The following is a 14,087-nucleotide window of genomic DNA, read 5'->3' as shown; positions in this document are numbered from 1 at the left end:
CAACGGAGGACCATCTGTGGATTCCTCATCAGAACATACGACTAGAGGAATTCCAGCAGAGGTTTCAACATTGAGGGGTCGAGGGTTGAATAGCGCCTTACCTGGCCGCCTGGCGCTCAGGATCTCGTGGCCTAGCGGGTAGACCTCCACGAACCGATCCGCCGTTTGTTCTAGGATGGGCAACTCGTTCTCGTCTAGAGCGCGAGTACCCATCCGAGCGGGACCGTCAGCTTCCCGCGGGTACATGAGCGACTGCAAGTCGTTCCCCTCTGAAACAAACAGGAAAGAAGTTAGAAGAGATTCTAAATTAACAAAAAGAAACAAAGCATACCGTAAGGAACAGAGTTCGAACCGTATTCAAGGACGATTGGGATCTTTTGCGCATCCGCAACCTTCCACACCCGGCTCATCCCCAGCATCACCATCCCGGACTCCGCAAACCGGTAAACCGGAGATTGGACTCGGGATATCTTCGAGAACCATTCCGCCTCCTGGTAGTTGGAGGCGTGAAGGCTGGGAAGTGCTTGCCCATTCTTGAATTTCATGGCAAGGGGGATGGCGCGAGCGGAGATGTAGAAGAACTCCCGCTTCCACGAACGAAGACTGCGCTCGGTTTCGCAAATCTTCAAACCCTTGATCCGGGTTATCATGGTATACCACCCCTGGATGCACCTCCAAGAGTAGAAGGTCATCAGGCGGTCAACATAGGGCTCAATGCCCAGAATCCGGCACACCCACTCAAAGTGCCGAATCTTGGCAATCGCCATCGGGTGTACCTAGGTCAGGTGCACACCGTGCCTCTCCAGGACACGGTACACAAACTTTGTCAATGGGAACCTAAGATTCCCATAAACAAAGAATGCAGCATATACCCCGATCTTGCCTCTGGGGGCATCGTACACCGTCTGATGGGGTTCAGGAAACTCAGGCTCGAGAGACTCGAGCATGAACTTCCTGACGACGTACTGATACAGATCGACAGGTAGAGCACACTGGCACTCGCCAGCATTACTCTTGTCATCGGCTGTAGATTCGAGATCACGAGACGACATCTTGCAGATATGAAAGAAGAAAACGATTTCAAGGGAATGCTCGACTGAAAAGATGAGTATTCGCCGGAAATCGTTTTGAAGATGAAGAGAGAAGTGAAAGTGTGAATTGCAAAGGACCCTCTCCCCCTTTATATACTAATCGCAATTAATGCGATGAATTTAATGCGGAAGATAGAGAAATCGAAGGTGCAATGAAACTATGACACGTGGCAAAAAGCAAGCTGGCAACAGCTGTTGAAAGGACGCGTACCATTAATTTCGCGGCCACGCGCCCGAAAAATCGCACCCACGCGCCTGAAAAAGCGTCTGGAATGACCAGGTACTGTCACGTCACCATAACTTCCTGCACGTCCTGACACAGTCAGAAGAAACCGTCGCACGACGTTTCAGAGGTTTGGACTGTTCTTATCCTTTCACCAACTCTTCGAATTTCAAAATTCAAAAAGATTCAAAAGTAAGCGGGAAAATACCCCTTACCTTGGCAACCAAGTAACCATAAGACGGGTGCGGGTACAGTGTCAAGGCAAAACCCTTCACATACTTAGCACCCGCAGGGAATTGACGCCAGGAATACCTTGGAAGTAAAGTAACCATAAGACGAGCGCGGGTACAGTGTCAAGGCAAAACCCTTCACATACTTAGCACTCTGCAGGGAATTCAAACCAAGAAGGATCTTCTGGGCCATGCTTGCGGAAACGGGAATAACATCCCCGCGTAACGGGAACGTCGAGAACTATATTGTTTGAAACTCCAAGATGGAATTGGTGGTTTTAGCATAGTTGATCAGTATGTTGAAAACTACCAAAACCCCATGGAGAATCCACACAAGTGGGACTCAACGCTCCTGACTTGCGAGGAGGTTACAAACCTACCCGCTTCATACCCAAAGATCAAGCAGAAAAGTCGGGAATTTCTGCGTGACATCAGGAAAACCGCGGGAAGAATCACAACAGAAAACCTAAAAACTAAACCCCTTTTCAAAACCCCTTGCTAAGTCCAAAAGTTCACCTCACTTATTAATAATTCATGAGAAGAACATTGGACTGGGGGGACTTGAAGAGGTAGGTCCCAGCAGAGCCCAGTTGGACCCGCAAGACTCACCTTGAACAGGGACGTCTGCGCAACGACCAACTGCTCCCGCAGGACCCACCATGCTCAGAGAACCTTACGCGCAGTACGCCAGCTGTACCCGCAGGGAAAGCCTCCCAATGGTGAAGTACCCCGCCTGTTCCCGCAGTTGCGGATACAAGCCATCAGGGAAGGCTACCCGCACTAACAGCAAGGCTACACGCACAAGGCACTAGCTACTTCAGTAGTCACATGAAGGAATGAGCAAGGCGGGAATACTCCCGCCTAAATGAGCCAGTCCGTATGCTTCTGGAAGATCTTTTGTACTATACCTACTAAGGTATGGGCAGAACAGACGATTTGACCAGAGCAGCCCATGAACCAATCACAGGGTGACAGCTCACCGACAACAGTACGAGGAGGAGCACCCTCTAGTACTGTTTGTCACTATTAGCCGCTGCCTACTCACCAACCCTTACGATGGGACGTGCGCAGCCTACAGTTGGTGGAACAGTGCGTAGCCGGCAGTAAAGGAACAGTGTACAGCCGACCTTGTTACTGTCGGCCGTAGCCTATCCACCAACCAGCATGGCCTGTGCGTAGTCCACTGTTGGTGGAACAGGAATACTATTCAGCCGGCTGTACCTTCTAGGAAACCTACCTTCGGCTATAAATACTCCAACACCTTGGAATGGTAAGGACATCATCTGATATCTCACTCTTATCTAGCAATCTCTTAATATACACTTATATTCAGAGCAATCTAGTCTGATTCTCACGCCGGAGGGTGGTCACAAGGAGGAACCCCCCCCCCTTCTCAGTGACGAGCTTACGGTGTCTGTTTTGCAGGTCCCCTGAAGAACAACCTTCTCTGTTGGACCTCATCCTCGTGGGAAACATTACTTAACCCCCAGATTATCCATAATCTGCCCCGGGTCACTTAGTGTTTCTTCAATTTCAATTCACAAACCAACCCTACAACCCTGAGCAAAGCCACAAAACACAACCACCGACACAAGTCACACAATTACATGAAATAAAAATTACCACTCTTATCCTCTTTTCTTTTAGCTCTATGTTCGAACCAAAGGAAACCAAGAGCCTTATTGTCACCAACACTTGCCGTTTAAAAAAAATCATTTGAAACAAAGAGTAGTGTTTACATTGAAATAGAAAACAAATGAGTAACAGGTTGCTTCGCTAACTCTTTCTAGATAGCAAAACTAAATCGTTTAAAAATGATATTCATTGATATGTAGGGTCATAATGCTACTATAATACTTACCCATTGATTGTTAGAGTCGATTAAGTAGTTCCACAATCTCATACGCAATGAAACTATAAGTACCAAACCAGCCAATCGATTGGGGAACTGGCTACATAACATGATCAGTTGAGTTCATTTGACTCGTTTTTAGACGAAAATTTGAGCCCGACACCCCTTATTTATGAATTTTTTTTAAAATACATTTTGAATCCCCCCTCCTAGTGGTGTAAACTGATTTGTTTTTGTAAAATTTGTATATGGAAGTCGTCCAAACTTCGCCAGCCCCTGTTGGATGGACTTACCATATCTAATTAAATGGAGAAATTTCAATTTATTATATTAACGTTCAAAGAAGTCATCATCGCTTTATTGGGGTGGTAAGAAGTTTTACCTTAAGTTCACACCCGAAGGTTTCCACTGTTTGATGTCACGGGTTCAAATCCCACTCCCAGGTAAAAGTGAATTCAGTGATGGTTATCTAAACCTTCAAAAAGCCATAAGCACTTTTAAAAAGCAATTCCAAACATGCTCTAAGAGAGCCGTGTTGATAAAATAAAAGTAGACGAGGAGGCAAAATCAAAATCCCACATGACCACTGGGTTCAGGTTCAAATTGGTCTTTGCTCGTTCATAACTACTACTACTACTACGTCCGTAGCTGATTTGATCTGATCAACAACAACACGCTTTTGTCTCTTCCGATTCCATGAAACAAACGTGGGAAACCATCTTTCGTGGCTTAATAGTTTATTATTTTTAAATAATTTTGTCCAAGTCGGGGTGCCATAAATTCACCGCTAATGGCGATGAACAGATGCTCCTCATTTATTATTACAACCATTTTTCACAATAACTACACCCACAACTACCCTCTGTTTACTACACTTCCCCAATTTCGTCAATTTTCTGGTAAGTTACTTCTATTACCTCTTCATTTCATGATCCTGCATCTGTAATTTGTTAATCATTTATTGTTTACGCTCTCAGAATTCAAATTGTTTGTTTGCTGTTACATTTGTAGCTCCACCGCCAAGTGTTCGACCAAATGCCTCACTCAGTTTTCTGTCTTTCAAAGTTTATTTTTTTTAAAGTATTTGCCTTGCATGAGTTAAATTTCATTAGGGATCATCGAATTCTTTCTTTCTTTATTGTTAATTGATTGGTATATGAATGATCCTTTGTGTTCGCATCGATCGAGTTTTATACATGCAACATTGAACTCTAATTATGATCATCAGAATTCAAAATTGACTTAAGTTCAGGATTAACACCATCTTGCAATTGTAATTGTTAAAAGTTTAGGCTTTGAGATGGGAAATTGTTGGTTTACTGTTGCATTTGTAATTCGACCGCCAAGTGTTTGTTAAAATGTTTTGACTCGGTAGACCTCGGTTTTTGAAGTGTTTTCCATGAATGAGTTGATAGTCATTAGGGATCATCGAATTGTATCATTCTTTCTTGCTAATTGATTGCTATATAAATTGATTAAGTTTTATAAAATTCATAGCTTCAGGTTCTAGAACATTCATGGAGGTTGTTAAAGCGGTTGAGAGTCACGGGTCTACATCTCATGACAATCTTGCTCTCAAAGCTGATAACAAAAGTTATGGCTTCAGTCATCTAGTTTCTTCTGCTTGGAAAATATCTCATTTGTTAACCAACCACGACCAAAAAACAGTGAGTTCAAAGTATTTATAGGATTTGAGTGTTGAAGAATATCTATAAGTTATAAACGTCTAAACTACCATCACTTATCATTTTTGAAGGTTGATGGAACCACAGAGAATAAGAGTCTGAATGGAGCTAGAATAGGTGTGGTGGCTAAACCGTCTGCTGAGTTTGTGGCGGGAGTGCTAGCGGTATGGTTGAGTGGCGGTGTAGCAGTGCCGCTAGCACTAAGCTACCCAGAAGCTGAGTTGTTGCATGTCATGACTGATTCGGTTTGCTCTGAAAACAACTTCTACTTTCTTGTCTTATTTTGTCTTTCCTACGTTTTTTTTGGTGATCATATGGTTTTTTAAGAAGCGTGTTTTTATAGGACGTGTCGATGATTTTGAGTACTGAGGATCATAGTGAGCTTATGCAAAAAATTGCAGCTCAAACTGCGGCTCGGTTTTCTCTAATACCTGATGTTCCTAGTAATGATGTAAATGATGGTGTAATTCAGAAAGAAATTCAATTCTCAGATAAAGTAAAAGGTGTTTATTCATTTTATCAATGTGTAATTTCATGGGGTAAAACTGCAAGAAACAGAAATGAAGTTAATCAGTTAAATCTTATTTTAAATTATATGGAGAGTAGAAATTAACTCACATTTCTTGATTTTAGTAACCGAGTTAAATCTTATTTGACACTTTAGTGCATATGTGCCTGCTATGTAGCTTTGGATTTAGCAATTAAAACTATTTTTGTACATAAATTTTAAAAACAGATTATTTTTTGTGCTTGCTAAAATGTGGAAAATTTGAAACTTTCGTGCATTTTGCCCATTTTCTAATTATGTAATATCAGTAATATTATGATATCAATTTTATTAGTTTATGTATATGTTGTTTTTGATACACAGGTGATGATCCAGCATTGATTTTGTATACTAGTGGTACAACTGGGAAACCTAAAGGGGTTGTTCATACACATAACAGCATTTTAGCACAGGTAATTTTGTGTGCACTTTATTACGAAACATTAATAAAAAATAACAAATTATTATTTTGAAAAAAAAACTTGTAGATTGGTTGGTTTGTATTTATTTATTATACGCTTAATTTCAGGTTAAAACGTTATCAACAGCTTGGGAGTACACATCAAGCGATTGTTTTCTGCATTGCCTGCCATTACACCATATCCTAAATATCTAATTAAATTATGTTAATGTGTTATACCTGTTTGTTAATGTTTATCAGATTTTTTTGATAGATCCTTAACTTTATCAATACATGTGCATGGACTCTTCAATGCATTGTTTGCTCCTCTTTATGCTGGTTCCATGGTTAGTTATTACAGTTATTATGTTATTATCCGTTGAATTAAGTTTATTGGCCAAAGTTTTGAGTTTCTATATGTATATTTTTAAGGTTGAATTCATGCCAAAGTTTAGTGTGAGCGGTATCTGGAAAAGGTGGCGTGAATCATATCCCAAAGACGGGGCTAAACTTAAAGATGCAACAACTGTATTTACAGGGGTATGCCATTCTTTTACAAATTTCATATACCTTTTTATCACTGTTTACTCATCTGAAATCATTTTGATTTTTAGGTTCCAACAATGTATACCAGGTTGATACAAGGCTATGAGGCTATGGATCCAGACTTGCAAGCAGCGTCTGCTTATGCTGGAAGTCAGCTGCGTCTAATGGTAATTACTCAAAGATATTTTGTGTATATATTTGTGTCTATATAGAGAGAGAGTGTCTGGTTCCTGTACAAAAACTTGTTAACCTAAAAACGTTGGAAGAAATGAAGAGCAGGCATGTGTAAGCGTGAGGATTTTATGGGCAAGGGCATTTGCATCTATTTACGAACAATACCATATAAAATGGGATAACAGGACCATATTTTTCATAGTAAGAATTCGGTCCTAACTTGTGCAGCATAGCAACACTGTAAAATGGTATTAACAAAACTGTTATTCGTGCAGTGTGTTACACTTAAAAAAAGTTTTCTTTTTTAAATGATGAAGTATATAAGTTATTTGAGTTTAAAAAAAATGGTGAAACTAGTATTTAATGAAAAAAGTCAACATAAGGGGGAAAATATCTCTTTTTCCCTTTACAGCCTTTACGAACTTCCAATTAACTACGATGCCACTGAATGAATCGTAGCCATTGACTTGATTTGACCAAGGAGTCAAGGACCCATATTGTTTCCCACTTTTTTAGGTTAACTTATTTTTGTATATGATCCTGACTCTAAGTGTGTGTGTGTGATTCATTTACCTAAACAGGTGCATAAGAATATAATGTTTTGAGTTTTGACTTCTTATTTCCAAAATTTATATTATCTCAATAGTAATTTAATGTTTTGAATAGATGTGTGGCTCCTCAGCCCTACCCCTGCCTGTCATGCAACAATGGGAAGCCATTACAGGACATAAACTATTGGAAAGATACGGGATGACAGAAGTAAACTGAAAATTTTTCTTATTATTCTGATCGTTGTTAACTATTAGTCATTTTTCTAATGATTATAACTAATTACCATTTTAGTTTGTCATGGCCCTTTCAAATCCATTAAGAGGACTACGAAAAGGAGGCACTGTAGGCAAACCCTTTCCAGGCGTGCAGGTTAGCAAATATTTGGAATTAGGGATTTTTTTTTGCAAATGAATAAAATATACAGTTATTAATAATATTTATTTAAAAAAATATAGGCCAAGATTCTTGCAGACAACGATGGTAATGAGGGTGTTGGTGAACTTTGTATCAAAAGCCCTTCGTTGTTTAAGGAATACTGGAAACGTCCCGAGGTACTGTTATTTCTTTGTATGAGTAAGTAAAAATTTATACTGCTTATGCTGAATTCACTCGCCTGTCAGGTAACCAAGGAATCGTTTATAGATGGCGGATTTTTCAAAACTGGTGACTCTGTTAAAATAGATGAAGATGGATATTATGTAATTTTGGGACGTAAGATTCATAGACTTACTAATTATTATTCATATCATTATAAATACTCATGTGACACTTTTTTTCATTTCATGTCCTAAATTCAGGTACCAATGCTGATATAATGAAGGTAGGTGGATACAAATTATCAGCACTAGAAATTGAGGCAATTCTTCTTGAAGTAAGTTTTTGTCTACAATTTTTATTTATTAAATAATAATATAATGGGAAATGCATTTTAAATTATTTAAATTTATTGTTAATTTTTATGCAGCATCCCGCTATTTCAGAATGTTGTGTGTTAGGGTTACCTGACAAAACTTATGGCGAAGCTGTAACTGCAATAATTGTACCAAATATAGAAATAAAAACAAGTCGCGAAAAAGAATCAAAGCCTGCTATAACCTTAGATGAACTACGTTCATGGGCTAATGAGAAACTTGCACCATACAAGGTAAACTAACTATTCGTATATTTTTCATTTTAATATAGTTGTGTAAAGTTATTATGACTTATGAGCATGTAGAAATCTACTGATCTCGTGTTACTTTCTCCAGCTACCAACTCGATTATTCTTATGGGACTCATTGCCTCGAAATGCCATGGGAAAGGTAAAATATAACACGTTTTAAATGAACTTGTGAATTAAAAACACCCATAAAGCTAATTAGTCATTTTGTTTATAAATTTTAGGTGAACAAAAAGGAGCTGAAGATGAAATTGGCTGCTCAAGAACAATAAGCCAGTGTCTCTATTTGTCTTAAAATTCATATTATTTACTTTGGTTATAACTCTATAAATATTATTATCTTGTTATTGAACCAGAATTTGTTTTTAGAACTTTGATAATAGTGAAGGGTCACTACCAGTCACAAATTTCCTGTTGTTTTCGCCTCTGTTAGGTACCTTTCAACTTCCATGATATGTGTTGTAGCCGTGTTTGGCATAGACGACACGACACACTCTAGGAATATAAGAATAGAGCATATAGACACACATGCTAAATTTAGGAATGGATGTTTTGTTTTGTTTTGTTTTTATTTGGGACAAAATAAGTGGGTTCAGCTTTGAAGTATGCCCAGCCCATATTAGGGAATCACTTGCAATTATTAACAATGCATGCATTTGATGTTTGGTTATAAACAATATTTCAAATCATATGGCAAATGTGGCATTGAGTTGCAAAGGTATTATTTTTTATTCATATTTAAGATATTTATTTTATTTCTATGGAAAGGATTCCAATATTTTACTGTCAAAAACTATATTTCAATAGGTGAATATAGAGAGATGTGTAATCAATTAACCATGGTGCGTTGTGAAAACCGGATAGGACAATGAACCGATCATTCTATCGATATAGTAGTTATATGCGACAAGTCTTATCATATTTCTACTTTTTGATATATGAATTTACATGTTGGTGCTCTTCATTTTTGAATAGACATATGGCTACTCTATTTTAAAATTTTACTGATTGAAGTAGTTTTTTTTTTTATTTTGCAATATAACTTTTGGTTATTTGATGTTTAAAGAATGGGATAGATTTGTTTTTTTTCTTATATATCCAAAAGTAATTTTATTATGAAGAATCTTAATACAAAAGGTATAGGTTTTTTGGTTAACATTTAAAACTTGGAAAGTGATCCATATATAAAATAAACTATGGATTAAGATAACGTAAATTATGTACAACCATATTATCTATCTCTTATCTTATCTTACAGTATTCAAATTCAGATTCAGATGTATATAAATCCCTTCACTAATAAAAAACAAAATTCCATATATAAAGTTTTTCAAACAGCTGTTAACTCCCCAATTTAAGGGGACAATATTAGCTTTCACACATTCTCTCTTTTACATAAACACCCTTTCTTAACCCCACAATTTTTGGACATGTATTTATATATTTTCAATTTAATTTAATTATTTTGTGTAGGCTTATTGTAAAAGAAAATTAAATTATTAAATTGCAAAAAATAGTATATTGGTTTCTTTGGATGTAATTTGTTGTCATTAATAAGATTATAAAATCCAAAATGCCATATTTTGCAGCTTTAACCATCTAAATAACGTTGTACCAAAAACAAACCTTAAAACACACTTACTAATATTAATATATATGTTTACAAGTATACATTTAACTTCCGAACCTATTAAGACAATGTAATGTAACATAAATCTAAAAACAAAAACCTATCAACACCACAAACAAATGACCTCCCACCATCTACACCACACATCAAACCAAATGAAACTAAACACCATATCCTCTTTGCCCTTTGCCTACACAATTATAATATAAACCTTTCAAGAACTCGATTACGAAGGCGAGCTTTTAAAAAGACTCCGCCTTTCATCCGCTACCGATCTCGCTCTTTGTAATGGGCCTATCGGGCCATCACCGTTACTAGTTTCCGGCCCCTTTTTCTCCATTTCATCAACACACGGCCCGTAAGCCCAACTACACGCCGCAAAGTAGAACAAATTCACAAAGCTCATAATAGCAAGGACCCAATAATAACTATCGTATCGCCCTTGGTTAATATTATCCGTGATCCAACCTTGTTTCACGCCATTTTTTGTAACCCGTTCAATCGTGCTTAATATAAGACTCGCTAACAAGTTAGCAACCGCCATTCCCAATAAGAAAAGTGAGGCTGCAATGCTTGACATGCTTTTCGGGAACTCAGAATAATAAAACTCGTTTTGACCAATCGCACTAAACGCCTCGGCTAGTCCATGTAAGCAGTATTGCGGGACCAACCACATTGCTGACATGGCAATAACCGCTTGTGGGTTGTTTAACAACCCTTGTTTAACTGCTTGTTCTCTTCTAGCCAGTTCAACTATCGCAGATACCACAACTGCCAACGTGGAAAAAACTAGCCCGATTCCCATTCTTAACTTAACACCAAGATGAACCGGTTTTCCAACAATCTTTGATGCCAACGGGATTATGACACGGTCGTATAACACGACCCAAAGGGCTATAACTGCGATTGTGAAGAATGCGAAGGACCCGGCGGGGATTTGGAAGTGTGGGCCCATGTGACGGTCCATGGTGCTTGCTTGGATTACTGGAAATGATGATTGGCTGACGTTTATCGACATCATTATACCCGATGACCATAATGGCAGAACCCGGATTAGTGCTTTTAGTTCTTCGGTTTGTTCTACGGTGCATAAACTCCATGGGTCTGATGCAACTCCATCTGGGGTTAAGTCTTTTGGGTTCTGAATGATGCAAGCTTTGTTCAAGAACCTGCATAAAGATTATAAAGATTTAAATAGGGTTGTACTGTAAGTGAAACTGAAATAACCGAAACCAACTGTTTGGTTTTATGTTTTATTTCAAAAACTGAGTTTCCAGTTTGGTTTTGGATTCGCATGTACCGAAAATCGAAAAAACCAACCGAACCGTAAAAATCAAACCGACCTTTATAACCGAACCGAAATAACTGAACCCAACCCAAAACTGAAGATCTGGTATGTTTTTATTCAAAAACCATATTTCCAGTTTGGTTTCGGTTTTTATATGTACCGAAAACTAAAAAAACCTAACCATAAAACCACACAGACTTTTATAACTGAACCATACCCGTTAAAACTATAAAAACCAACTTTTGTTTTTGAATTTAGGGATCATAATATAACAAATTTTCTTAATGCCCAAAGTTATAGGCTCACATTCATTATTTTGCACCATTTTTTCAGCCCAAAAAATTCCAAGTGCAAATGGCAAAACCGATAAAATGAAACCAAATCGGCCCGTAATGAAAACCGAAAAATTTTCAAAAACCAAGAAACCAATTTTTTTTATTTTTGGTTCGGTTTAAGCCCAAAACCGACCTATGCTATGCACCCCTAGATTTAAAGATCACATCTTAACAAAACTCGCATAACTGTACATGTTAGACTCAGTTTACTTTCAACATGACCCGTTTTGACCCGAGCCTACAACGTGATCAATTTATGAACGAACCAACCTCAACCGAAAGCAAAACGATACCTTAATCTCTTGGTAGGAAAAGCGTCAGGCGAATCCTTATGATACTGCCACGCATCAGCATTCAGTGGCTGAGACGGGAGCTTTCGGTTCTTATACGCAACCACAATCAAAGTATACTCTTTTTAACTTTCATTTTCACATAGAGTTTAGAAGCAACAAAGAACAAAACTGTTGATAACAACATAAGAATTACAGGAACCCCAAATCCCACCTTCCATCCTGCATGATCTTGAATATAAACAATGCCCGTAAACGCAATTAAAACCGCAGTTGCACCGGCTGCATAATACCACCCGAAAAAGCTCTCTAGTGCTCGCTCATTGTTAACATTGTTCTTATCGTCTATTTGTTCGGCACCGAATGCCAAAGAACACGGTCTTACACCACCCGAACCCATTGAGATGAACACGAAAGCGAATATTAAGAAAGCGAACTGCGAATGTGTCGTTTGTTTGCACGTTTCGGTTAACGGGTTGCATTGAGGTGGTTTTAGATGTGGGATCATTGTTGTTAACCAAAGCAAGAACATACCCTGTTGTTACAATAATTAACAGCATAATTAGCTTTATGATTGTTTTGATAATTATGAAGTGATACATAATGAAAATCCACTGAATAACTAAAGTAAAAACACTGCAAAGTGCAAAGTATGTATGAAAAGTCAAGATTCAACAAATTATTTGGCCTAAAATCTACTGTTTGGGCTCAAAATTCTATAATTCTCCTAATTTCAAGATTTTTTATACTTTATGTAAAGAAAGACTAATTTTCCCCTAATTTCAAGATTTTTATACTTAATTTCAACTTTTCAAGAAAGACTAATTTTCACCTAATTTCAAGATTTTTGATACTATATTTCAAGAAACTAGAAAGACTAACATTCCCCTAGGTTCAAGACTCTTGATATTTATTTCAAGAAACACAAAAACTTAAAAAATGGGCATCAAGCCATTAACTATTGTCAAGATTTTTTATGCTCTAATGTGGATCAACTGAAACAACTGGAAAAGATTATTAAAGGCAGTAACTTTAAAACCAGAGTGCAGAAATCAAGATCTTAAGAGGAAGTGCATGTGGACCACAAGCTGCAGCCTGCAGAAGCACTTCTAAGTTCACTGAATACATGTAACCTAATAAATTAATTAATCAAACTGCCTTACTGATTCAGCAACCTAGTCAAACTAAATTCTTTATGCAAGTCAACGTCAGATACACTATTCAAACATCAACGTAGGATGCACAAAGTATATCAAGATTGTGTTTTTTGATGGTTTTAGCTCAGATTTACTAACAGATGGTAAAAAAGATAACTTTATAATAAAAAAGTTTGAATTTTTTTTATTTACCAGAAGTGAAAAGCAAGAACCCAAGGCAATGGTGAGAAACCGACCCAGATATGAATCTGAAAGAAATGCACCCAACACAGGGGCAAAATTGGAAGCTGCAGTCCAAAGAAACAGTATGTTTGTGCCTTTAGCAACACTAATCTTGTAATCACTAATCAAATAAGAATCATATTTGGCACCAACCCATAACTGGCCACCTTCTCAAACGCCTCATTTGCTGCAAAAAGATTCAAGATTTAACAAAAAGATCAAACACCCAGATCAGATTAACCTTAAAACTTCAAGATTTAAACAACCCATGATGTAAAATCACATAAAGTGTCAAGATTGATATATAATTATAGACAATATGACATTACAATGTTACATACCTATGATGAAAGGCATGGTGACTAGACCACCTTTCTTTCTTGTCGTTTCATGGCTCAATTGTTGCTCACCCATTTTGCTTGTGACTAAGAATGTGTGGGTTTTCAGTTTATATATATACAGGTGTTAGATATGGGTCAATTTATTTTGGTTAAAAAATTGGACAAAGTGTTGATTTTTTTAATTTGAAAAAAAAAATGTTAAAACAATGAGAGAATAGTTGGTTTTCATTTTTCAACTTGAAGTCCAATCTCAAGTAACACTTGCTACCATTAAGACTTAAGAGTAAGAAGATGCAAGATTCAATTTTACTTTTTATTTTTAATGAAAGAAAATAAACCTTTTTTTTAATGACTTAATTTAGTGT

At 37.4% G+C, this 14,087-nt stretch overlaps 1 protein-coding gene and 1 pseudogene across 2 annotated transcripts; one reads left to right on the top strand and one right to left on the bottom strand.

The window, feature by feature from the left end:
- Window positions 1-3,977: 3,977 nt before the first annotated feature.
- LOC143605781 (putative CoA ligase CCL8) lies at window positions 3,978-8,967 on the top strand. The gene is made up of 17 exons (XM_077081772.1): window positions 3,978-4,295; window positions 4,894-5,063; window positions 5,153-5,326; window positions 5,425-5,584; window positions 5,953-6,041; window positions 6,158-6,229; window positions 6,325-6,375; window positions 6,461-6,568; window positions 6,643-6,741; window positions 7,415-7,507; window positions 7,592-7,669; window positions 7,756-7,851; window positions 7,921-8,011; window positions 8,098-8,171; window positions 8,265-8,444; window positions 8,548-8,601; window positions 8,684-8,967. Exons 1-17 carry the CDS (start codon window positions 4,187-4,189, stop codon window positions 8,729-8,731), a joined length of 1,746 nt encoding a protein of 581 aa, XP_076937887.1. The 5' UTR covers window positions 3,978-4,186; the 3' UTR covers window positions 8,732-8,967.
- Window positions 8,968-10,110: 1,143 nt separating this feature from the next.
- On the bottom strand, window positions 10,111-13,810 carry LOC143605780 (protein NRT1/ PTR FAMILY 1.2-like; annotated as a pseudogene). The gene is made up of 4 exons (XR_013148613.1): window positions 13,723-13,810; window positions 13,352-13,568; window positions 12,006-12,537; window positions 10,111-11,258 (listed from the first exon to the last, which is right to left on the bottom strand). The product of XR_013148613.1 is annotated as a protein NRT1/ PTR FAMILY 1.2-like (transcript).
- Window positions 13,811-14,087: the final 277 nt, after the last annotated feature.

The sequence above is a fragment of the Bidens hawaiensis genome, unplaced genomic scaffold, assembly GCF_021521415.1.
Source record: "Bidens hawaiensis isolate Kalapana, Puna unplaced genomic scaffold, B.hawaiensis_p1.1 tig00071395_1, whole genome shotgun sequence".
NCBI classification, from domain to species: Eukaryota; Viridiplantae; Streptophyta; class Magnoliopsida; order Asterales; family Asteraceae; genus Bidens; species Bidens hawaiensis.
This window is presented reverse-complemented; position numbering and strand designations above follow the sequence as displayed.

Bases quoted from the DNA above. Each gene is read 5' to 3' on its own strand.
- LOC143605781 (XM_077081772.1), top strand. From the start codon at position 4,187: ATGGCGATGAACAGATGCTCCTCATTTATTATTACAACCATTTTTCAC. The intron at 6,230-6,324 runs ATCCTAAATATC...TTATCAATACAT, and splicing joins ATTGCCTGCCATTACACCAT to GTGCATGGACTCTTCAATGC. The intron at 7,508-7,591 runs GTAAACTGAAAA...TTACCATTTTAG, and splicing joins AAAGATACGGGATGACAGAA to TTTGTCATGGCCCTTTCAAA.